The sequence below is a fragment of the Letharia columbiana genome (assembly GCF_014066305.1).
Source record: "Letharia columbiana isolate WasteWater2 chromosome Unknown xpSc0000110_s0, whole genome shotgun sequence".
In the NCBI taxonomy this organism is placed as follows: Eukaryota; Fungi; Ascomycota; class Lecanoromycetes; order Lecanorales; family Parmeliaceae; genus Letharia; species Letharia columbiana.
In genome coordinates, this window is record NW_023501177.1 from 19554 (window position 1) to 45079 (window position 25526).

Genomic DNA, 25526 nt, shown 5'->3' on the forward strand with positions numbered 1-25526 from the left:
ATAATAGATATAAAGAAGAATAGAATATTTACTTATAATAGCGTCGACGTTAATATTATTATTAAAAAGAATAAAAGTTAAATTAAAAATAAGTCTTTTATACTTATTAGCGCGACTTTTAACGATTACTATAATAGAATTATTACGATTATAAAGTAATAATATAATAATAGCGTATAATAATAATAATAATAATATATCGTAATAGAGTAATATTACGTCTATATTCTATTAATTAAAATAATAATATATATAATAATACTATCGCGATTTAGTATATAAATATAATAATATACTTAAGAAGATCTTAGAGTATATAATACGAATACGTTATTATAATATATATTAGTTTAGATTATATTTAAGCTAATAATAAGTAACGTAGATAATATTAATAAGTTTATATATATTTAATTATAAGATATAATAATAATAAGATTTAGAGATTAAATCTTCTAAGAGAGAATATAGTTATAAGAGTAAAAGTACTCGAAGCGAATTAATAGACTCGCTTATGTTATTTATTAGACTATAAATTATATAGCTAAAACGAGTATTTAATATACTTAATAAAGTCTTAAATACTTATAAATTCTCTTTTCTCTTCTTCTTTCTTTAGTTATTAGTTTATTTAATAACTAATCTATTTATTCTATTAACTATATATCTAGATCTTATAATTATATAACTATTACGTAGTTTTATTAAAAGAGATCTTATTATCTTATAGCTAGATATAATTATAATAATTTAAATAATTAAAATAACTAAGATATCTTTATAGCTACGATAGCTTAAATAGTTAAAATAATTAAAATAGTTATATAACTACGATAATTTAAATAGTTAAAGTAATTAAGATATCTCTATAGCTATAATAGTTTAACTAGCTAAAATAGCTAAGATATCTCTATAGCTATAATAGTCTAAATAGATAGAATAGTTAAGAGCTTATAATATACGTATATCTTCTTTTAATATATATATATCCCTTTAAATTCGATTAGCTTCCGCGCGGCCGCTAGCCGCATAGAGTATAAACCTCGTATATAGCTTTCTAGAAAATATTATCGAGACTCTTGATAATAGTAAGATAAGCCTTTCCAGACCTCTTCTAATAAAGTTTAAAAGATCAGACGATTTCAAATCGTCGAATGGTGGAGGTCTTTGGATTGTCCTTCTATGGCGATAGCTGATTAACTGATTACTCTCTCTCGTTACTATTAGAAATACGTCTATCGTACTCGAGTATCTATTATCTATTAGCCACCTAGCCTTTCTATAGCTGAAAGATATTAAATATAATCTCGTTACCCTACATATAGACTGGCGTATTACGTCTACCTCGCTATCGACTACTCTCGCTATCGACTACCTCGCTATTCGTCTCGTATAGCCCTACTTCGACTATATACGGAGTTTATACCCTATATAGCTAGCGGCCGCGCGAAAGCTAATCGAATTTAAGGGAGGATATATATGTATTAAAAGAGAATATATATATATTAAAAGGGGGTATATGTATATTATTTTTCTATTTAAGAGTTCTCTATAACTACGATAGTTAAGATATTCTTATAACTGCGATAGCTTTAATAGTTAAAATTACTAAGATATTTATATAACTATAATAGTTTAATTAGCTAAAGTAATTAAAATATCTCTATATCTATAATAGTTTAAATATCTAAAATAGCTATCGAGATAAGATATCGAACGATTTTAATTCGTTTAAATATATATCGTTAAATAGATAATTCTTATCTATAGAGATTTAATTAACTATAATCGACGTAGTAGATTCTTCTCTTATATACTTATTATAGTAAAATACTATAATATAATATTATCTAGATACGCGGAGATAGTAGATTAAGTTATAGTAATATTCTTCGCTTACTAAGTAGCGATCTAACGTGAGATTTTAGAGAGTAGATCTATATTCTTAGTATTAATTCTTTATAATATTCTTCGTATTTATCTACTAGTTTCTTCTCTTACTAAGTATTAAATTAATATAAGATCGTAAAAAGTAAGTTTATTATATTACTACTACTACTAACTATCTTTATAATATTCTTTATATTTATTTACTATAGTAATTTCTTCTCTTATTAAGTATCGAATTAATATAAAATCGTAAAGAGTAGATTTATTATATTACTACTACTACTAATTATCTTCGTAATATTCTTTATATTTATCTACTATAATAGTTTCTTCTCTTATTAAATATCGGGCTAATATAAGATCGTAGAGAGTAGATTTATTATATTACTATTACTACTAACTATCTTCGTAATATTCTTCGCATTTATCTACTATAGTAATTTCTTCTCTTATTAAATATCGGGCTAATATAAGATTATAGAGAGTAGATTTATTATATTACTATTACTACTAACTATCTTCGTAATATTCTTTATATCTATCTACTATAATAATTTCTTCTCTTATTAAGTATCGAGCTAGTATAAGATCGTAGAGAGTAGATCTATTATATTACTACTACTACTAACTATCTTCGTAATAATCTCCGTATTTATCTACTATAATAATTTCTTCTCTTATTAAGTATCGAGCTAATATAAGATCGTAGAGAGTAGATCTATTATATTACTACTACTACTAACTATCTTCGTAATATTCTCCGTATTATATTACTTCTTCTCTTATAGAATATTAAATTAAGTAACTAGCTAAGTAGAGTAATAAGCTAACGAGATAGATAGTATTAACTAAGTAACTAACTAAATAGCTCGTAGTTATTATATATTAAATAAGAGATATATATAATAATATCTAGATAGATAAATAGATTATTTCTTTATTTTTACTATATTTAAATAAGTAGTTACGCTAACGTCGTATAAGATAACTTTATAATTAAATTACTATTTTATAATATAAAATAGTAATTTAATTTGTAAATAATCGACGAGGCTAATAACTACTCTATATAGTTAGCCTATTAAATTATTACCCTTTTCGTTTTAAATCATTCTTTTGAATCACATTGCTAAACCTGTCTAGTGGGCTTCGAAACTCACCTACCAGAGCCTCGGGGTCTACTTAAGCACGCAAACATACGCCGCGTGGCGTTATATCCCCTCTACGTACGTGATTGTAGAGCAGGACCAGACGACTTTTACGCCGCAGGTCGTCGATATGATTATCAACAGTGCTCGGGAGATGGAGTCCAGCGCGTTCGACGTCGTGGAGAAGTGCGATGGCGGGCATTGCCTTATGATTAGTCGACCGCAGTGGCTGGCGAAGGTGCTAAGACGGGCTGCTGGTGAGTTGGTTTAAGCTTACTCCGTGTTGGCACAGCCAGTATATTGCAAGGGAAAAGAAGAGTGGGAAGCATTCGGTGACGGGGCGCTAATACAGTACTTGGTTACTCCAGGACTGAATCATCTTACTATAAGTTTTCCATCTCCATCATTTGAACCTTTTCTCACTACCCAAACCTCATCCCCGCTCAGAATCTCCCCTCCTTCATCACAGCACTCAGCATGCTCAAATACATCTCAATCCCTCGCTTGGGGTCGCCCTTTATCACACTCACTCGTACCACCGATTCTCCCTATCATACTATAAACCCCCTCACCTCCCATAACACCCCGGGCAAATTACAAATTCATACCCCAAACTATACGATCCTTACAAATTCATACCCCATCTTATATTTTTATACCCCTTATTAAAAAAATAGGGTATGAATTTATAAGTTATCACTCTTTGAGAGCTAATTACTAATTCATACCTCGAAACTATAAATCCTTATCGAATCATATCTCTAATTACTAAATTATACCCTTAGAAGTATAATATCGAAATAAGATTTTTAGTCTCCTTTTAATTATCTATTAAAATAATTATCTAATTTATATAAGCTATAAATACTAGTCTAGAGGAGTTCTAAGATAGAAGAATTCATATAATCTATATACTACTTATTCTATTATATCTAATATTCTAATATATAATTTAGTAATTTGCTATTACTTAGAATATAATTCGATAATTTACTATTTATGATAAAAATCGTAAAGAAGAAAATTCGCGATCTAGGTTATTCGACTATAGAAAAGAGAAAATATCTTCGATTATATTTAATAGATAATCTATTAGCTTAAATATATTAGACGAAAGCCGAGTAGATATTAATAGTAGTTCTCACGAGGTTCTACGACGATCTTACGAGAATCTTATTTAGATTTAAATAGTAAGCGTAGACATCTTCGAAACTAGGCTTTTTTTACGCTTAATAGTTAGATATCTCTATTTAGATCTAAATAGAGCCTCGTAAGAGCTACTACTAATAGTAAGCTAAATTTAATCTCTTAATCTATTTATATCTAGTCTATAACTCTTATATCTAATCTTTACTTCTAATAGTCTATATAGTAAATTTAATAAATTATCGAATTATACTTTAAGCAATTAATTCTTATTAAATTATATTCTAAATTTTAATATAGAGATATAATTTAGTAATTAGAGATATTATATTAGTAGTAACTCTTACGAAGACTCTACGACGTCTCTATAAAAGCTCTACGAGGCTTTATTTAGATTTAAATAAAGATATCTAGCTATTAAGCGTAGTAATTCTCGAGATTACGTTTTTTTAACTAAGTTATTAATATAATATCTCTATATCTATAAATTATTAAAAGAATATTTAGAATATTTTAAACTATCTATTTTAATCGTTAATAACTCGAGTTATCGCTAAAGAATTAAATAGAGATATTTATATTTCACGCTATAGACATCTCTAAGAGGCTTTATAGAGGCCTTCGAAGGAATAAATTCTAATATTAACTCGCTCTATAGATGATAACTTATAAAATTATACCTCTATTAATAATATCTTATAAATTTATATTCTATTAAGATATGAAAATATAAGATAAGATATGAATTTATAAGAATCTTCATCTGCAAATCTGAAAAGTTTCTGCAAAATTTGAAATTGCTGATCGCGCGTATGTCGCGGAAATTACAAAATCCGCCGAATTAGTAACTCTAATTAGAATCCGCCTAAATTCCGCCGGTTTAGTAACTATTCTAATCTTTTCCGCCAGTTCTATCAGTTTAGTAGTAATACGTACGAAAAAAGAAAAGTTCTAATAATTAACGTTATAACGGCAAGGTTCTATAACGACGAGTATCAACGTCAATTCAAATTTGACTACGGAATTAGACGATTTAATAAAATTAGTCGCGTAGGTAATACTCTAATATAGCGTATATTAATACGTATATATAATGATACGCATATTAATAATAATATATATTGATATTATATATATATAGAATAGTACTTAGAGTATATTACGTAAAATTTTTAAAGTTATTAAAATTTTTTAAAGTTGCTAAATTAATAGAATCGGCGGAAAGAATTAGATATAGATAAAGTCTATTAAATAGACTAAATCGTACTAAATCGTACTTATGATACGAACCCGACGGAAATCGTACGGAAAGAAACTTTTCAGATTTGCAGATATTATAGTTTAGAATATGAAAATGTAATTCGCTCTATAAGAATCTTATAGTTTAGAATATGAAAATATAATTTATTCTAGTTCGAGCGCTAATATAATACTATTACGCTAATATCGAGAGTATATTAATATAAAAGTCGTATATAATATAATTAGGCTGAAGCCTTTTAATGTCGCTTTATCCGTACGCGAACGATCAGGGTAGCGGAAAATACTCTGAAGCCAGTTGCTCTTGTTGCGAGCTAAGAGCGACGCCGTCTACTTTAGCCTCTCGGTTATGTTTACCAAGTTCACAGACTTCGGCGACAGATCAAGCTGTCATAATATGCTTGGTTCCCTGTCATTGATATGCTGCGAGAGCCCTCTAAAAAAAGCCTCGCAATAGGTGTACCACCCGTTGGATCCGTTACATTTAGCGTATTCAAAAACATCTAAAATGCTTGGCACCGGAGATCTTTCACATCACACACTCAAATTCGTACTGTAGTATAGAAATCTCTTCGTAAAATTATTTAAATCAAGTAATCATATCGTAAATAATCGTATTTAAATAATTTTAAAGCTATATAATCTTAATTATATCTCTTAAATATAGTAATAACGTAATAGCTATCGAATCGTCGTCGTCGTAATAAGAATTATCTTCTTATAACTACTAAAATAGTCTCTACTTAAGAAGCTTAAAAATAGATAAATATGAGATTAAGTAATAGTAGTAATTTCTATAAATATTCTATAATAACTTTATAAAGATATAAGAGCGTAGTTTACTAGCGATTAGCTAGCGGGTATAGACTATAAAAGACGTAATATCGTTATAAGATTTAATAGTATATTTAATAATAGAATTAATCTCTAAGAAATATTAAAACTTCGAGATATACGAAGTAGATCTATATTCGCTAAGTCTCTAAGTATATAAGATATATTATTAAAATTAAACTCTAAAAGAGACTTTAATATAATATATATAATATCGACGTCTTAATATAAGTAGCGCTAAGGCTTATAATAGTATTAGATTTAATAATTATCTTCTCTTTTAAACTCTAATCTCTAGACGTCTAAGTAAAAATAAAATACTTATTAAAAAACCTTTAAATTCTAATAGAGAAATAAGAGAAAAGAGTTAATTTATTATAATATCGTTTTAACGACGTAGTAGAATTAACTATTACGCGCTATAGACGCGTTATTAATATATTATATAATAATATTAATACTATCTTTAAAAATAATATCGCTTTTATAATATTAATTAATAATAATTTATAATAAATTAACGTATTTAATATTAATATTTTTATAGCGCTAGTTAATAACCCTTATAGCGAATAATATTAGATTTAAAAATTTATAATAAAATCTCGAAAATCTAATAAATAAAAGAAGAGAGAAGAGTTTTTTTATAGATAACGTTATTTCTATAGCGTATTACGCCTATAGCGAAGTAATATAATAATAATCTTTATTATAAAGATTTAAAGAAAGTAATTAATAGAGCGACGCGTTCGCGATAACGCTTTTAATTATTAATTAATAATAATAGTAGAAATAATAATAATATTAGGCGACGCGGTTCTATAGATAATAGCGAAATATTATCGCGTTATTATTATTTATATTACTAAGTGCTATTCGCTAATAATAGCGCTATAATAAAGAATATAAAAATCTCTTTTAAATTATTTATTTTTATTCTTTATAACTTCTAATATTCTTTTTATAAGTGCTTACTTTAGCGTTATAATATTAATATTAATATTAATATAAATATAATATATCTTTCTATATTAATAGTCTACTTCTTTTTATTATAAATATCTTATTATTATTAATCGCGTTAATACGTAGATTAATAATTTTATAATATTCTTTTTTAATAATAATAACTTTAATAATAAATATATAGTTATCTCGTAAACGCGATTACTAACTCTTAACTATTTCTACTACTATCGCTTTATATATATATTTATTAATAAATTCTAATATCTAATTTACTATATAGAACTTACTTTTATTAAGATAACGATTTATATATTTAAAATAAATCTTCTTTTTATAATAACTATAAAATTGAAAGATATAATATTAATTATTATATTAAAATTCTTTTATATCTTTAAGCGTAGATAAGAAAATTAATATAATATTATCGCTATATTAAATAATCTTAAAAACTATCTTATTAACGAATTAAACTTAATAAAGAGATTATCTAATAGCGTAAATTATAGAAATATATAATAATAATAATTTTAATTATCTTTATTATAATTATAAATCTTTAAGATTAGTCTATAGCGATAAATAAGTATATAATAAAGTTAAAGAAAATAAATAAGTTATTAGAGAAGAAGCTTAAGAGCTTTTATTAATATATAATAAATATTAATAAATCTTAATTTAAAGATTATACTTTAATTATCTTCTTATTAAAATAATAAATTAATAAACTTAATTTAGAATTTAATATTAAAATAGCGAAAAATATTTAAATAGCGATCTTTTTTTAATAGTAGTATTAATATAAAATCTTTAAATAATTCTTTAATAGCTATTCTAGATAAAAATATATTTATATTAATAATATATATTTTAATATAATAAATATTTTTTATAGTAGAGCTTAGTAGATAGCTAAATAATATAATTATTTTATTAATCTATATTTTAATAATAATAAGTATAAAGAAGTATACGCGTAGTATAAGTATTATCTAAAAATATATTTAATTTAATTAATAGTTATATCTTATTTTATCGTCTTTACTTATTTACCGTTAATCTATATAATTAATTAAGCTCTTTAATATTAAGAGACTTATTATTTATTATTTAATACTTTCGCTTATTATTTATCTATTTATAGATTTAAATTAACTCGTTAATATTAATAAGTTTATTATCTAATAGCTATTAGTTATATTCTTTATCTTAATTAATCTATTTAATTTTATATTAAATATCTTTCTTATACTTAATTTTATTAATAATTTCTTTAATCTTTTAAAGCTTATTATTATTAATAAAATCGAAGATTTATATAAAGACTTTCGCTATATTACTATAATCGCGAAGATAATAAAATTTAAATAACGATATATAAAAGATATTATAAATTCTATATATCGAGAATAGAAGTAAACGATATATTTATATCTCTATCTTATTTATAATTCGAAATAATTCTATAAATTTATAAAATAACTTCTTATTTAAATATTTCTACTTTAAATTCTTAATTATTAATATTATTAAATTACTTATTTTATAGCTTTAAGATTAATATATTTTATTATAATATTTAAATTAAATCGTAATAGCGCTATAAAGACGCTTTATTATTTTATTTCTTAATATTTATAATTTTTTTATTTTATTATTTATAGCGAGTATCTTTCTCTTAATAAAATTATTCTTAATCTTCTAACGAATTTTAAAATAATATTTATATATTAGAAAAAACGATATTATTTTAATAGAGGAATATTAATTATTTATATAAGCGAATTTTATTATTAATAATTATTTTATCTAGATATTTTACTTATTATTAATAAATACGCGTAAAAAGTATTCTAATATCTAATTTTAACGCTTAATCTATTTATTAATTTATAAATAAAAAGCGATATTTAAATATTACTTAATTTTAAAATAAAAGTAAATAATAAATTAGAAGTTATTAATAAATATAGAATTTCTATTATTAATAATATCGTTTAATATATTATAGCGATATATTATTTTAAAATAAAATACTTTTATTAATTGGACGATATCGATTATAATAAATATAAAAATATATCTTATTATTTTTATAAATCGATTTATTATAATTAAAATAGTATTATAAATAATACTCTTATATTTACTCGCTAATAAGTCGATAATAAAATTTATAAAAATTTTCTTTTATAGCTTAATAGCGATAAAAAGCGAGCTTAATTCGCTATATAAACGATATCGCGAAGCTTTAATTTATTAATAAATATTATATATCTTAATATAGTCGATAACTTACTTTAGATTTTTATTTTAATAATATTTATAAATAAATAGTTTATATATCTTCGCAGCGCTAAAGTATTTTAATAATAAATTATTATAATATTTACTAATAAGCTCTTTCTTTAAGGCCTTATTTCTAGAGATATAAAGATAATTATTATATCTTAATAATTTCTTAAAATCTAAAATCTATATTTAATTATATATACGATATTTAATTACTAGCTTATTAATATTAATTTAAAAAGAGCTTACTTAATTATTATAGATTTATAGATCTTAAATTAATATTTTTATTAGCCTTTAAAATATATTATAAATAATCTCTTATATAATCTTAAGCTCTCTTTTAAGAATAATTATTTAAACGCTAATAATATAAAATATAAGCGCTATTATTATTATAATTTTTTTATCTTTTCATAATTATTTATTATAATTTAAAGTATAAATTTATTCTATAGTATTAATAGTAGTTTAATATTTAATAATAAAGTTTTTTTATAATTAAGATATCGCGATCGCGAGTCGATAAAATCTAATTTATTTATTTAATAAAAAATTTTAAAGTTATAAATAGCTAACTTTAGCGTCTAACGAGCTTATCTAAAATTTAATTTTTTTTATTTTATAAAGCTCTTAAGATTATTATAATTTATTAGAATTTTAATATAAAATATATTATCTTTTAGATAATAATACTATTATTTTATAAATACTATAATAGTAAGTAGCTCTTAATTATAGATCTTATAATTTTACTTTATAGAAATTATTTTTCTAGATTAAAATATTATTAATTATTAATAATTATTTTTATTCGATTATAAAAGTATAGCTCTTATATTAAAGTTAGAAGTATTAATTTTAAGATATAGCTTTAAATTTAAATCGTAATAATATAGAAATAGCGCGATTATAAAAATATTTTAAAGCTATTAAAACGTTAGCTTAGCGTTATTTATCTACTCTAATAATTTAAATTTCTTACTATTCTTACTTTCTTTAAATAAATTAATAAATAATATTATTATACTAAAATAGCTATAAATAAATTATTAATAAAAATTAATAAAGCTTAAAAAAGATTTATATATTCTAATAACTGTTTTAATTTTAACTACTTTTTAATAGTAGCGATATATTTCTAATTTATTATAATATCTTCGATAAATATAATAAATTCTAGAAACTTAATCTACTTAATATAGAATTAATACTTCTTTAAATTAATATATAATTAAAACTAATATAAACGCTTAAATATTTATTTAATATATCGCTAATACTTTATTAAATTAATACTATAAATTAGAATATTATTTAAATATATTATATATATTATATTTATTAGACTTATAAAAGCTTTATTAATATATATTTAAAAAGTTATTAATATATTAACGAGTTTAAAAGATATAATTAAATATTCGAAATAGCCGTAGTAACTACGAAACGCTATTTTCTACTTATTATCTTTTTTAATTTAAATTTAATAATAAATATTCTTAAAATCTAGCTTTATAAAGATTTTAGCGCTATATAAGCGATTTAGAGTCTTAATAATTAGAGATAATAAGTATTAATTTTTAATAGTTATCGCGTTTAAATTTCGATAATTAATATAAAGATAAAGCCTTTTATTCTTTTTAAAAATAAAAAGAATTAATACTTTAATTAAGAAAGTTAAATAATAAATTTAATTTTTCTAAAGAAAATCTTTTAAATAGCGCTATAGCTTCGCTAATTTTATTTAAAATAAATTATATAAAAGACTATATAGCGACTTTTTATCGCTCTTAATCTTAATAATATAATCCCTCTATTTAAGCGTAAATAAAATTTCTACTTTTTTATTAAAAAAAACGTTATTAAATTTTAATAACTTCTAAAAAAACTCTAGATTATATCTATTTTTCGATTTACTTTATATTATCGTAACGTATATAATCGCGAATATATTTAATTTCTATTTAATAGTTTAAATAAATTTAATTAATTCTTTAATCTATAATTTATTAACGTTAATTTTAAACTATTATTACTTTATTACTAAATTTAATAATATTTATAATTAATTTAACTCGAATATATTTAATATAATATTAAAGTTTTTTTAATTAATAATATAAAAGAGTATATTATACTTTTTATTCTAATTTTAACTATTTATTAATTAATAATCTAACTAATATATACTATAATAATATATACTTTAATTACTTAGCACTTTTAATTATAATAAAATAATATTATAAAATTCTAAATCTTATTAAATTATAAACTTTTATAAAATTAAATTAATATATATTTTAATATTAAATAAAGTAATAAATTATCTCTATTTACTCTAAAGCTTTATTTATCTCTATTAATTATTATTCTTATCTCGCTTCTAAGGTGATTATAAGATTAAATCTTTTTTTATTAATACTACGTTAATATAGATTATAGACGATTTATCGAGATTTAAATATTTAGATATTTAATAATCTTATTTTTTATAATAAAAATAACTATTCTTCTTATAATTAGAGTTAAAGGATTTAATTTTATACTTTATATTATCGTCTTAGATACGCGCTATATAAACGTCGTTATTTAAAATTAATTTAGATTTCGAAATTTAATTCTTTAAAGACTTATCCTTAGCGAATTCTTTTAAAAACTTCGAATAAAAACTATTATCGAAGCGTATATATTTTAAAATCTTTTTCTATATAATAGTCTAAATAAGAATTTTTTATTATTATTTTAATATACTATTAGTATTTAGAATTTTATTCTTAAGCTCTAATCTAAGCTTAATTAAAAAGAAATTAATTTAATACTTCTTAAAAAATAAAGTTATATAAATCTCTAACTCTTTTAGATAAATTTTAAAAATAAATATCTTCTAATTAAAGCGTTATTTTATTTTATTTTATTTTTTATAAGCGAGAAGATAATAATTTATTAAATCCGCTATTAAATTAAATAGAAATTATTTAAAGAATTTAAAAGTCGTATTCTCTAGACTATAGATTTAATAATATCTATATTATTAAATATTAAGATTATCTTCTAAAAATTATATATAATAAATAATTTTTAATTAATTAATAATAAAATATTTAGAACTTATAAGAAACTTAATTTCGACTTCGCGAAATTAGCCTAGATACTTTTTTTTATTAATATTCTTATAAGAATATATTCTTTTAAAGCGAAGTATTTTCGTCTTAATTAATATATTTATTAAAAATATATAATTTTTCGCTAGTTATAGATAATAAGCTAGCGTTATAAAGTTTATAATTATAAACCTTTAACGTAATTAACTCTTATTTTTATTCTAGATAATAATTTTCGATCTTAATAATTATAAGACGTTATTCTATAGTAAGATCTTTTATTAATAAGAAATTCTCGAACTTATTATTAACGCTATAGCGACTCTCGATATTACCTTTATTTTTTATTATATAATCTAGAGATAAACTTAATATTATAATAATAATAAGTCTTTTTCTTTAAAAGATAAAGAGATTAAAATTATAAAGATATAATTTACTAGTAATTAGCTAGCGAATATAAACTATAAAAGATATAGTATTATTATAGAATTTAATAGTATATTTAATAGTAGAATTAATCTCTAAGAAATATTAAAACTTCGAGATATATGAAGTAGATCTATATCCGCTAAGCCCCTAAGTATATAGATATATTATTGAAACTAAATTCTAAAAGAGACCCTGACGTAACACATGCGATGTCGGCGCCTTGGCGCAAGTAGCGCCAAGGCCTATGACAGCATCAGGCCTGACAGAGGGCCCTACGAAGGCCTCGCGGGCTAAGTATTTAGGTCTAAATAGGGGTATCTAACTATCAAGCGCAGACACCCCCGAGATTAGGCTTTTTAGCTAAGTTACTAACACTGAGAAATATGTTAAGACTTCAGTATAGCTTCATCTTTTTATTTAAGACCTATACTAACGATAGCAGTATTATTGAATAATTTTGCGGAGAGATTTCTATGCTACAGTACGAATCTAGGTGTGTGGTGTGAAAGATCTCCGGTGCCAAGCATTCCAGATGTTTTTGAATACGCTAAATGTCTTGGCGTTCTATGCCCTCTACTCGCGTAAACTTGCCTCGAGAGGTTTGGCGTCATTGCCCGGACTTTTGAACTTTGGCATCATTGGTGGGCACACCTTCTGTCTTTTTTCCTCTTTCTCAAGTAAACATCAATTCCATTCTCCGTAATTTCTACTGATTCTCCTACCAAGGCTGCTGACATTGTACACATGAAGATTCGAAAATTTTCAAATCCTTTCTCATCCAGCATTCCCTGCTGCAATACTCCTGTTTTATCACTCTTATATCTCCTTCCGCAGACCCTCTTCTTTTTGTAAAGTTCTTCTTCTCATAAAACAAGATGGCTGTCACTCGAGACCGTGGTATCCGCATAGCAATAGATGTAAGCTGCATTGCGCATCGAATACTCAGCAATACAATCATACTAATGCTAGACAGAGAGGAGGTACATTCACCGATTGCGTTGGAAACCCCGGGAGTGGAAAAATGGAAGATGACATAGTGATCAAACTCCTTTCGGAAGACCCGTCCAATTACGATGATGCCCCTCTCGAGGGTATCAGGCGCATGCTGTCCAGCTTCACTGGAAAGGAAGTACCTAGGGGGGAGCCCCTGGACACGTCAAAAATTGAAAGCATCCGTATGGGTACTACTGTAGCCACCAACGCGTTACTGGAACGAAAAGGTGAAAGGATTGCCATGGTCGTCACCAAAGGTTTCAAGGACTGCCTCGAGATCGGTAACCAATCAAGACCAAAAATCTTCGATCTGGCTATTCGGAAACCCGAAGTCCTTTACGAACAGGTAGTCGAGATTGATGAAAGGGTGACACTTGAGGATTACGCAGAAGACCCGGAGAGGCACATCACTAAGACCGATGACTCGACCGCTGAGGAGGGTCTCGTACGAGGGCTGTCAGGAGAAGCTGTCCGGATACTTAAGAGACCGTCCAAAGACACAATCAAATCACAACTACAAAATCTCTATGATGATGGCTTCCGCAGCATTGCTGTTTGCCTTGTCCATGGATATACCTTTCCCGATCATGAGGCGATGGTTGGGCAAGTGGCCAAAGAGATCGGCTTTGAACATGTCAGCTTGAGCCACGAATTGATGCCGATGATCAAGCTTGTTCCACGAGCTACCTCTGCATGTGCTGATGCGTATCTGACGCCAGCGATCAAAAAGTATATTGCAGGCTTTCAAGCAGGCTTTGAAGGTGGCCTAGGCACAGAAAGTGTAAAGAAGGAAAGCGGTGCTAAGGGAGCACGCTGCGAGTTCATGCAATCGGATGGAGGTCTCGTTGATGTCGATCTTTTCTCTGGCCTACGAGCAATCTTGTCTGGTCCAGCGGGTGGAGTAGTAGGTTACGCACTGACTTCTTACGACTCAAATACCAGGACACCTGTCATTGGATTTGATATGGGAGGTACTAGCACAGATGTCAGCCGGTATGGTTCCGGAAGGTATGAGCATGTCTTCGAGACTACAACAGCCGGTGTGACCATCCAATCACCGCAGCTCGACATCAACACCGTTGCTGCAGGTGGTGGATCTCGACTGTTCTTCCGTAACGGCCTATTTGTGGTTGGTCCAGAGTCTGCAGGAGCACATCCCGGGCCTGCATGCTATCGAAAGGGAGGTCCACTTACTGTCACCGATGCCAACCTTTTCTTGGGTCGCCTCCTACCTGACTTCTTTCCCAAGATCTTTGGAAAGACAGAAGATCAAGGCCTAGAAGCGATTGCCAGCGAGAAGCTCTTCAAGAAATTGACTGAAGACATTAACAAAGAGATTGCTGGAAACGACAAGGAGAAGGAGATGAGTCCGGATGAAGTCGCTTATGGGTTCATTAAAATAGCTAATGAGACGATGACTAGGCCAATCAGGTCGCTGACCGAAGCTAAAGGATACGATACTTCGCAACATCGACTGGCTACCTTCGGAGGTGCAGGTGGTCAGCATGCAGTTGCGATTGCCGAAAGTCTTGGCATCAAGCAAATTCTTGTCCATCGGTACTCCTCAGTGCTATCCGCCTATGGGATGGCGTTGGCGGATGTTGTAGATGAGAGCCAGGTACCAGACTCTAAGACTTGGTCTGATGAAGGAGAGGTGGTGGACGAACTGAAGAAGACGATGCACGACTTGAAAGAGAAATCGACCGCAAAACTTCGAGACCAAGGCTTCTCTGATGACAGCATAGTCTTCGAGGAGTACCTAAATATGAGATACAGAGGCACGGAGTCCCCTCTAATGATGGTGAGACCCAGTGAAGAAGAGGCAAAGAAAGACTTCGGTGGCAATGACTGGGCGTTTGGGAAGGCATTCGTCAAGCAGCACGAACAGGAATTTGGTTTTACGCTACCAGATCGTGACATCATAGTGGACGATGTTCGCGCCAGAGGCATCGGTAAGAGCTTCGAGGGATTGGAGAGGACAGTCGACATGCAGCTGAAGGACATTAAACCGAAGGATTTGGGCGAAGGAAAACGGTACGGTGTATCCAAGGTCTACTTCGAAGGAGGACGCCAAGAAACTCCAATCTACAAACTTGAAGATCTTGACATGGGCGATCGAGTTCAAGGGCCCGCAATACTGGCTGATGGTACTCAAACCATTGTCGTTACACCTGGAGCGACTGCCTTGGTCATTGAAACACACGTCGTGATTGACATTGGAAAAACAGAAGGTCAAAATAAAACAGTCAATGCCAAAGAAGTTGATCCCATTATGCTAAGTATCTTTGCCCATCGTTTCATGGCTATTGCGGAACAGATGGGTCGGGCGTTACAGAAGACTAGTGTCAGTACCAATGTCAAGGAAAGACTGGATTACTCGTGTGCTTTGTTCGACTCTACAGGTGGCCTTGTTGCGAACGGTAAGATTTCTCATCAATGCAGTATCACTGCCCTTTATCTAACGTACTGCAGCGCCTCATCTACCCGTCCATCTCGGAAGCATGTCGACCTGTGTCACGACCCAAGCAGAAATATGGAAAGGCAAGCTGAAGCCGGGAGATGTTATCGTGTCGAACCACCCAGAATTTGGCGGTACTCATTTACCAGATATCACAGTCGTCACTCCAGCTTTCAATGGCGAGGACATCATCTTCTACGTCGCATCTCGAGCTCATCATGCAGATATTGGCGGTATTCTGCCCGGATCAATGCCTCCACACTCTCGAGAACTGTTCCAAGAAGGAGCGGCCATCAAGTCAGAAAAGCTTGTATCCGAGGGCAAATTCAACGAAAAAAGGATAACCGAGTTACTCTACGATGAGCCAGCACAATATCCAGATTGCAGCGGAACACGATGCCTGGCGGATAACCTCAACGATCTAAAAGCGCAGATCGCCGCCAACCAGAAAGGTATCAACCTGATCAGCGCACTGATAGAAGACTACGGAGAGGAAGTCGTCCAGTTCTACATGCGTAACATCCAAGATAATGCTGAGCTAAGCGTTCGCAATCTCCTCAAGGACGTCAGCAAGAGATTCGAAGGCCAGGATCTGACAGCTACCGACTACATGGACGACGGTAGCCCAATCAAACTCAAGATCACCATCGACCCCGGAGAGGGCGAAGCAATCTTCGACTTCGCCGGCACCGGCCCAGAAGTCTACGGCAACACCAACGCCCCCGAAGCAGTCACCTACTCCGCCATAATCTACTGTCTCCGTAGTCTGATCGAAGACGACATCCCGCTGAACCAAGGCTGCCTCAAACCAATCAAAGTGCTCATACCAAAGAAATCGTTCCTCTCGCCCTCCGACAAAGCTGCCGTCGTGGGCGGCAACGTCCTCACATCCCAGCGCGTCACCGACGTCATCCTGCTCGCCTTCACCGCCTGCGCCGCCTCCCAAGGCGACTGCAACAACCTCACCTTCGGCTTCGGCGGCAACCTCTCCACCTCGTCCTCCCCGACCAAAGGCTTCGGCTACTACGAGACCATCGCCGGCGGCTCCGGCGCCGGTCCCACCTGGCACGGCACCAACGGCGTGCACACGCACATGACCAACACGCGCATCACCGACGCCGAAGTCTTCGAGCGCCGCTACCCGGTCACGCTGCGGCAATTCAGCCTGCGCGCCGGCAGCGGCGGCAAGGGCCAGCACCGCGGCGGCGACGGCGTCGTCCGCGACATCGAATTCCGCATCCCGGTCCAAGTCAGCATCCTCAGCGAGCGGCGCGTGTACCACCCGTACGGGCTGTCCGGCGGCGAGGACGCCGCCTGCGGCATCAACTACTGGGTGCGGCATGTGCGCAAGGGGGGACGTGGCGACGATAGGGAGGAGTGGGAGGATCGGTGGATCAATCTTGGGGGCAAGAACACGGCGGCGATGGAGAAGGGGGAGAGGATCGTGGTGTGCACGCCTGGGGGTGGCGGGTGGGGGAAGGTCGGGGGGAGAGCAAGGCTGTCACGAAGAAGGATGAGCGCGCGACGTGGAGGAAAGGGAGTGTGGCGCAGAGGATGGAGGCGCAGGAGACGGCGTAGTGGGAAGGGAGGGGATTTGTGTGCGCCGTGGAAAACTTTGATGTAATTTGTCCCTCTCGTTTGGATTTACGGCCTGAAATTGAAAGGTACCTTTTCTATATGTTCGGTCTTTCTCGAAAGACGACAACGGTGGGCGCTATATCTCAAATATCAAATGTCGCTCGCTCTGTTCGCCATATACTCAAACAAGCAAACCACCAAGTCACGCAGAAGCACATCCTTCGCATCAGTCATCCTACGCTCGTTCGACCATGATGATTGGTACCCTGTCCGCTTCTTTCCCCCTTTTCTTGCTTATCATACCGAATACCCTTCTCAAACAACACCATAACCCTGCTGACATTCCGCAACGTTGAACGTCTCCGGGCACATGTGAGACTACGGCTGCACCTCTTGAATGAAAATCGGGCGAAGCGATGATTCGCCAGTCCTCCAAATATGACATTGACAGGTGTTTCTTGACAAAAAAAAATCCTGGACAAGTTTCGACTCTTTGAAGTGGTGTGCGGACGCTTCATTCCAAAGTAGAGCGCTCGCTCGCATATCTGAGTCATCGAAATCGAAGATCTGCAACTCTTTCGCACGGGATCTTCCAGCTTAAGTATCGTAACTGACTACTGCGATATCCGACCCGCTGTCAGTCGGCTCTGTCAGTCGCTTGTACACATACAAGCGCGATGAGGCGGTGGTTTGCGCGCAAAATGTGAAACACCCCCCTTCGCCCGATTCAAAAACCCTTTTGACCAGCTGTTAGACTCATCCCTGCTATATACTAGGAATCAATAGTCAGACTAGGTAATCGTATGGGAACACGCTACACTTATAGGTCATGATCTTTTCAATACTTTTCAGCTTTGCCGCGACCATTGCTGCGGCTGTCGTCCCGCCATCCGATGGGATCAACCAAACCGGCTTTCACTACAATCTCACCAACGCGGCAAGATTGGGAGACATAGACCCCCGCTTCACTACCGATTACCGACAGGGGCAAGCAAGGCTCTCGGCTACATCATGCCTCATGAACGCAGCCAACGCCATGATGGAGCTAGCACTCGAAAACTTCACGGAGTCAATTCGCCCTCGAAATTACATGGATCCTGGCTATCCCGAGGTCGTAGTCGTGCCTATGACGATGGCGCCAGGGCAAGGGATAGAAGCGCGGTATCTGTTGTGGGGTGTATGGAAAGGAATAAGGTGGATGATCAGCCACCAGAGTTTCCGGGACCTCGTGATCGGTGCATACTGGGACGGGATCCTGGTATGCAGAATTTGGATGAAAGGGAGGCAATTAAGTATTGCTGGAAGCAATGATACTCTGGGCCTCACAGCGCGGTCAGAAAAGATGTCCATTCGCAACGCCACGGTAGAATTTACGCAAGACTTGAGCAAATCGGACGTCAGAAATCCATTGAACGACCAGCATCTGACAGTATCGGTGACCCAGGTTGGGGAAATGCTTGGTATCACGGAAGTCTTCGTCGCAATTTTTGCGACTTTGGAATATATTGCTCAGTTTCCAAGCACTGATCGAGTGGTCGGATTCCAGATTTCTCCAGACGATGAAGACACAACGATTGGATTCCTGGGTCATCCTCGGGCTCCTGCGGTCAGAACACCATCCTTGGAGTACCAGTGGGTCATCCTGAGCGTAGGACAGATTCCTGGGTATTTGTTACAGCAGAGGAGGTTCACGGAAGTGATTATCGAGATTGCTGTAGACGGAGTCCCGCTTGGGGAAGGATTCATGTTCAAATAAAGATACTGATGAAGATAACCGGATTGTGGACCAGAGCAAAGATTGGGATCATTTTTGAAAAGGTAGTTCAGGATCTAGAGAGTATAATTCGCGTCGATTGGAATAGAGCGCGATAGATTTCGGAATCGGGCCCCACTATCAATGATTTTTGACACCCGAACAGCTCCAAAATTGACAAGTTTAAGGTGGATATAGCTTATGGTTTCTGTACTTGAAAGGCGTCCGAGCTGTAAAGCCTGTGGAAAGGAGGGCAACTCCATGATCTTTGAAAGATCTTTGCTCTAGAAATATCCAGTGCAAGGATCTAAGAGGACCCAGCCGCTTGCGTCTGTTCTTCGGGCACATTTATTCCTACTTGCTGTACAAGAATGTCAGGACTGAAAGCACGGTGTGGCAGACCTAAGCGGAGACAAGGTAGCTGTCCAGGTGTTAGGCATACATTGCCGTGCCTTAGGTGATGTCTTGCTTTCTATGCCTATGGTTCTCAGCGCCGTTCTTGATCATGCTTTGTAGCAGCAAATCCAATCGAGCAGCGTTTGCAAGGAAACCGTCTGGATGAGCTGTCACATTCATCCAAGGACCTGGCAAAACGTTGATTTTGAGTTCTCGCAATCCGTTCGTTCCACACTGCATTTCAAGAAGGCGGGTTATCCATGGAGCATCGGGTGTGGGCATCGTAAACGTACTTCCAAGGTAGATGAAAGCCTCGATTGTACGCAATCCTTTCAAAGTCTGCTTGATCAATTTGGACCAAGTAAGTAGATTACAAGCGGCACATTTCTGCATTCGGTGTGCGTGTAGAGCAGCGCGTCGATCATTTCCGCCGCTCGGACACGGACTGGACATGGTGATTTGGTTGTAGCATAGTTGAATGCTTCTGATTTGGGCAAGACGATGGGGGAGTACGCTCTGCATGAAGAACGGTGGCGGTGTCAGTGACGCAAATGAGAAAATTTGCAGACCTGGAGATATTAGCTCCTCGCATCTGAGATTCTAGACGGAAGGCTCCGACGCTTACTATATAATAGATCGATGGCTTCTAAGTACATTTGCTTACAGCATTTGACAAGAGTCACGGGGCCCCAGCCACGATTTTTTGGGAAGCTGTTGGAAAAATGCGTTCGCGCAATCACATTGTACCCCGCGTACACAACCTCTGCTTCGGCCACATCAACGAGATGCCAAGCAGGAGCACTGGAGACAACTCTGTCAAAAGCATGATCACAGTGGTAGCCACGAATCTTGCCAGCCCTCATGGCACTGGCATTGGCGCGTGCGTCCAACACGCCATCCGGATTCCTCATTGTGCTGTGCACCACAACATGGACATGTGAGCCATCGCCGACAATGACCTCTTTGTAAATCTTGAGTCGTATTTCGAACGGAAGTTTAGTGAAAAACGAAGCGCCTAATTGAGTTTCTGCACAATATGGCGCCTGGCTGAGTCGGCGTCTGAGCTGTAGAGGAAGAGGGCGGGGCTTTTCCCTCTCAAAAGCTATCTCTTGAGCCTGCCGTTTGCAACGTAGATGATAAAACCAGAGGATCTTGAATGGCACCACTGCAGCATTCTTGTAAATCAGTTTGAACCGTTGTCGTCCCGCTGAGGAGCAGAGAAGTGGGCACAAAAGTATTGGGAGGAGATTGTAGACGAACGGACTGCAGACAAGAATGGCGAGTACAATCAACACATAACCCAGCCCGCAGCAAATCTGCCCGATCCAGGGTAACTCTTTATGGCAAGCTTTAGCCAGGAGCTTTTGACAGATCGTGCATAGAACGATCGGGATTGCACAGATGCCCATGGAGGCGTTTGAATTACTCAGAGTGTCAGACCTCGTCTGCTGCCGGACTGCAGGAGCAGATTGGCTGCCCCGTATCAGCAGGTCAATGACCTCACTTATGATGCGGAGAAAGCCTCAGACTTTAAGCTGAATGATCGAAGGTCCACAGCCTCGTCGGCATCGATCAGGCTGCAAAAGCATACTGAAAAGACGTATAACCCGGCAGACTGGAAGGCTGATAATATGCCACCGTAACAGCATAGCACTTGCTCATCAGCGTACTTGCAGACAACGACTTAAACGCTCCATGAATCACGACCATGAGTAGAAGTGACATAGTTGAGATGGAAAAGCAATAGTGCTCAGCAATGACGTCCGAGTCTCTCGAAATTGACGAGAGGACTTAGACTTAAATCTGCGACGCTCGTATATAAATGTCACGTGCTTACTGTTAGGGTCCTGCGGCGAAGTCTACTTTAGTTGCCAGATGGCCCTTTTGAAACCTTACGAATCCATAGGGACACATCGACAACATCTCTCTATCTCTGTCCTCTTCTCTCCTCAAAATACAAACACACCACTTCATTCAAGCCTGCAACATAAGGCATCACTTTCATTTTAAAAACATACAATAATCATGAGGAACTTCAAGAGTGTAGCTCTCGGGCTTGTAGGAGCTGCTGCGGTAGCATCAGCTTCTGACGTCCATGACCTCAAGAAAGATACATTTACAGACTTCGTCAAGAGCCATGACCTTGTTTTAGCAGAGTTTTTCGCACCATGGTGTGGCCACTGCAAAGCATTGGCCCCAGAATACGAAGAGGCCGCAACGACACTCAAAGAGAAGGACATCGCCTTGGTCAAGGTTGACTGCACAGAAGAAGCCGACTTATGTAAAGAATATGGCGTTGAAGGCTACCCAACTGTCAAGGTCTTCCGAGGCCCGGACAACGTGAGCTCCTACTCAGGGCAAAGAAAGGCGCCTGCGTAAGTAGTATGCTGCCAATCTTCAGGGCTTCCTCGCTAACCGCTATATCTAGTATCATCTCCTACATGACCAAGCAAGCCCTCCCTGCAGTATCAGTCCTCACACCAGAAACATTCGAGGAATTCAAAACCGCAGACCAGGTCGTGGTGGTCGCTTTCTTTGAAGCTGGCGACAAGACCTCGAATACCACTTTCAGCGAAGTCGCCGAGACCATGAGAGACGATCACCTCTTTGGAGCCTCTAATGACGCCAAGTTGGCCGAAGCCGAGGGTGTCAAATTCCCATCTGTTGTTCTCTACAAATCGTTTGACGAGGGCAAGGACATTTTTGAGCAGAAGTTTGACAAGGAAGCCATCACCAAATTCACCAAGACTTCAGCCATGCCGTTGGTAGGCGAAGTCGGTCCTGAGACTTATGCTGGCTACATGGCGGTATGTTCACCTACACAGCCGAAGATTGAGCCATGCTAACACATGCCTAGGCTGGCATCCCACTAGCCTACATATTCGCGGAAACCCCCGAGGAGCGCGCTGAACTGGCCGCTGAGCTCAAGCCTCTCGCACAAAAGCACAAGGGGGTCATCAGCTTCGCCACCATTGACGCCAAGTCTTTCGGTGCACACGCTGGTAACCTGAACCTCGAAGACGGCAAATGGCCCGCCTTCGCTATTCAGGAGACCGTCAAGAACCAGAAGTTTCCCTATGACCAGGACAAGAAGCTTACACATGACGATGTTGGCGCATTCGTCCAGAACTTCGTTGATGGCAAGGTCGACGCCAGCGTCAAGTCTGAGCCTGTTCCAGAGAAGCAAGAGGGCCCTGTTCAGGTCGTCGTGGCCAACAACTACAAGGAGATCATTTTGGACAACGACAACGATGTTCTTCTCGAGTTCTACGCCCCCTGGTGCGGTCACTGCAAAGCGTAAGACTACCTTCGATGGCATGCTTCAGACGTTTGGAGTCTAATAATTTCTCTATAGCTTGGCCCCTAAATATGAAGAACTTGCCGCCATGTACCCCGCCAGCGCCCAAGTCACCATCGCCAAAGTTGACGCCACAGCCAACGATGTCCCCGACGAGATCCAAGGTTTCCCAACCATCAAACTCTTCCCCGCTGGTGGCAAGGAGGAACCGATCACCTACTCCGGTTCTCGCACCATCGAAGATCTAGCCGAATTTATCAAGGAGAATGGCAAATACAAGGTGGATGCATTTGAGGGCAAGAATGAGACAGGCGATGATACCGAGGCTCCTTTGGCTGAAGGTATGGGTGAGGCAGCAAGGGCGGCAACCGAGACGGCGAAGAGCGCGGCAAGTGACGCCGCTGAGGCTGTGAAGACCGCCGTCACCGATTCGGATGGTGCGGATGACGGCAGTGAGCATGATGAGTTGTAGGTGCATAGTGGCGCGGTTGGTGTGGCAAAGGTGGTCCCAAAAATGTAACGGTCGGTAAGATATGTGCCGTGTGGAGGCATTTCCGATGTGATAAAACGCACATCGGCCTTGGTCCTGTTTTTCGATGTAAAAATCTATTGGCGTCAGATTTCCTTGTTAGTAGGAGTGGATATGGTTCCAAACTACTTTGCTTCCCACGAACACAACGCATTATTCATGCAAGGATACCCCCCTACTATTAATGGGCAGATGCCCACAAGACCGGCGTCCCCGCACCATGAGGAAGTCTACTCCATGGGTATTTGCTCCTCCCATGATGATGATGATGATGATGATGATGATGATGATGATGATGCAATGGCCACGAAGAAAGACGCCTTACCGAGGCGATGCGAGTGATAACGAACGACGATATAAAACCCTCGTTCAGGAAACCGATGCCGTCGGACCTGACCCATTTCCCTGTGAAAAAAGGATGATCTCGGTCTTATCTCGAAGGAGCTCTCTCTTCCCCTGATGATCGCACAAGAGGCCCGCGGGTCAGCTTTCGAGACGCAACAACAACGACCGCCTGCCTGCCCTCCACGAGCACATCCACCTCGAAGACGGCCCGACGTTCAATAATATAATATCCGTGATATCTCGGAAGGATAGAATTTCCGTGAAATGTTTCTTAATGTCAATCACCTCATTATCCATTCATCCCGAAGGATGGGGGTCTCAAGGAGAGGCACCGTCGCCGCCGCCGCGGCACGTAGCCTGCGCCACCGCCATCTCAGCGCCCGTCCACTCACTCACTCACTCACTCCTGCGGCTGCGTCGGGCCGGAAAGGCTCGAGACGGAGCTTCGGACATGCGCCGGATCCGCATATAGGTGTTGCTCTCCCCTTTCACTGTGTTTCCAAGGCAGGGAAAGAGATGGATGGATGGATGGGTCTCGCGCGCTGACCTGATGTGTTTTTTTGGGCAGAGCTGACGGCAAACGTCAAGTCTACATCGGGGACGCGCAGTCTGGCGCATGGCACGATTTGTGGGAAGCGGTCGAGGCTAGACTACCGGTGCCGTGTGTGCGCGACGGGGCTGGTCGAGTGTTGCGCGCGAGTGGAGTATTTTACTTACTTGCCATATTGCATGTGCGCGAGTCGATACGTTCAGGTTGGTTGGTTGACTAGCTAACTACGGTTTCTCTCAGGCACCGCACACAGGGTGCCTCAGGTGCAAGATCTATTCGTCGTGGTGACGGATGAGCCGTGGTCGCCGCTGCTGAGCTTGGTGGGGAAATCGACGGATGCGTCGATGGAACGAGCTTGAGTAGAGTGTCAGTTGATGATGTGTCTCGGGGTGAGAGGCGCAAATTGCCTGCTCGATCATGTTCTGCTGATGACGGATGTTGGAGGTGTAGTTCGTGTATCCAAATGTCATTTTTCGGAGGCTGGAGGAGCCACGGACTCTTGTTAATTTGCCTACTAGAATCGCACTTTTTGCTGTGAACGGCTACAG

General features: G+C 35.6%; 3 protein-coding genes across 3 annotated transcripts; 2 read left to right on the forward strand and 1 right to left on the reverse strand.

The window, feature by feature from the left end:
* Nucleotides 1–13953: 13953 nt before the first annotated feature.
* HO173_013327 (uncharacterized protein) lies at nucleotides 13954–19863 on the forward strand (the record flags this gene model as incomplete). The annotated part of the gene is made up of 4 exons (XM_037315149.1): nucleotides 13954–13995; nucleotides 14052–16491; nucleotides 16544–18149; nucleotides 18960–19863. 4 exons carry the CDS (start codon nucleotides 13954–13956, stop codon nucleotides 19861–19863), a joined length of 4992 nt encoding a protein of 1663 aa, XP_037157959.1.
* A 450-nt stretch (nucleotides 19864–20313) lies between these two features.
* Nucleotides 20314–21167, reverse strand: HO173_013328 (uncharacterized protein; the record flags this gene model as incomplete). The annotated part of the gene is made up of 2 exons (XM_037315150.1): nucleotides 20314–20825; nucleotides 20882–21167. The coding sequence occupies 2 exons, from the start codon at nucleotides 21165–21167 to the stop codon at nucleotides 20314–20316; spliced, it is 798 nt and encodes a 265-aa protein (XP_037157960.1).
* A 1114-nt stretch (nucleotides 21168–22281) lies between these two features.
* On the forward strand, nucleotides 22282–24026 carry HO173_013329 (uncharacterized protein; the record flags this gene model as incomplete). The annotated part of the gene is made up of 4 exons (XM_037315151.1): nucleotides 22282–22631; nucleotides 22685–23063; nucleotides 23114–23553; nucleotides 23612–24026. 4 exons carry the CDS (start codon nucleotides 22282–22284, stop codon nucleotides 24024–24026), a joined length of 1584 nt encoding a protein of 527 aa, XP_037157961.1.
* Between the last annotated feature and the right edge of the window lie 1500 nt (nucleotides 24027–25526).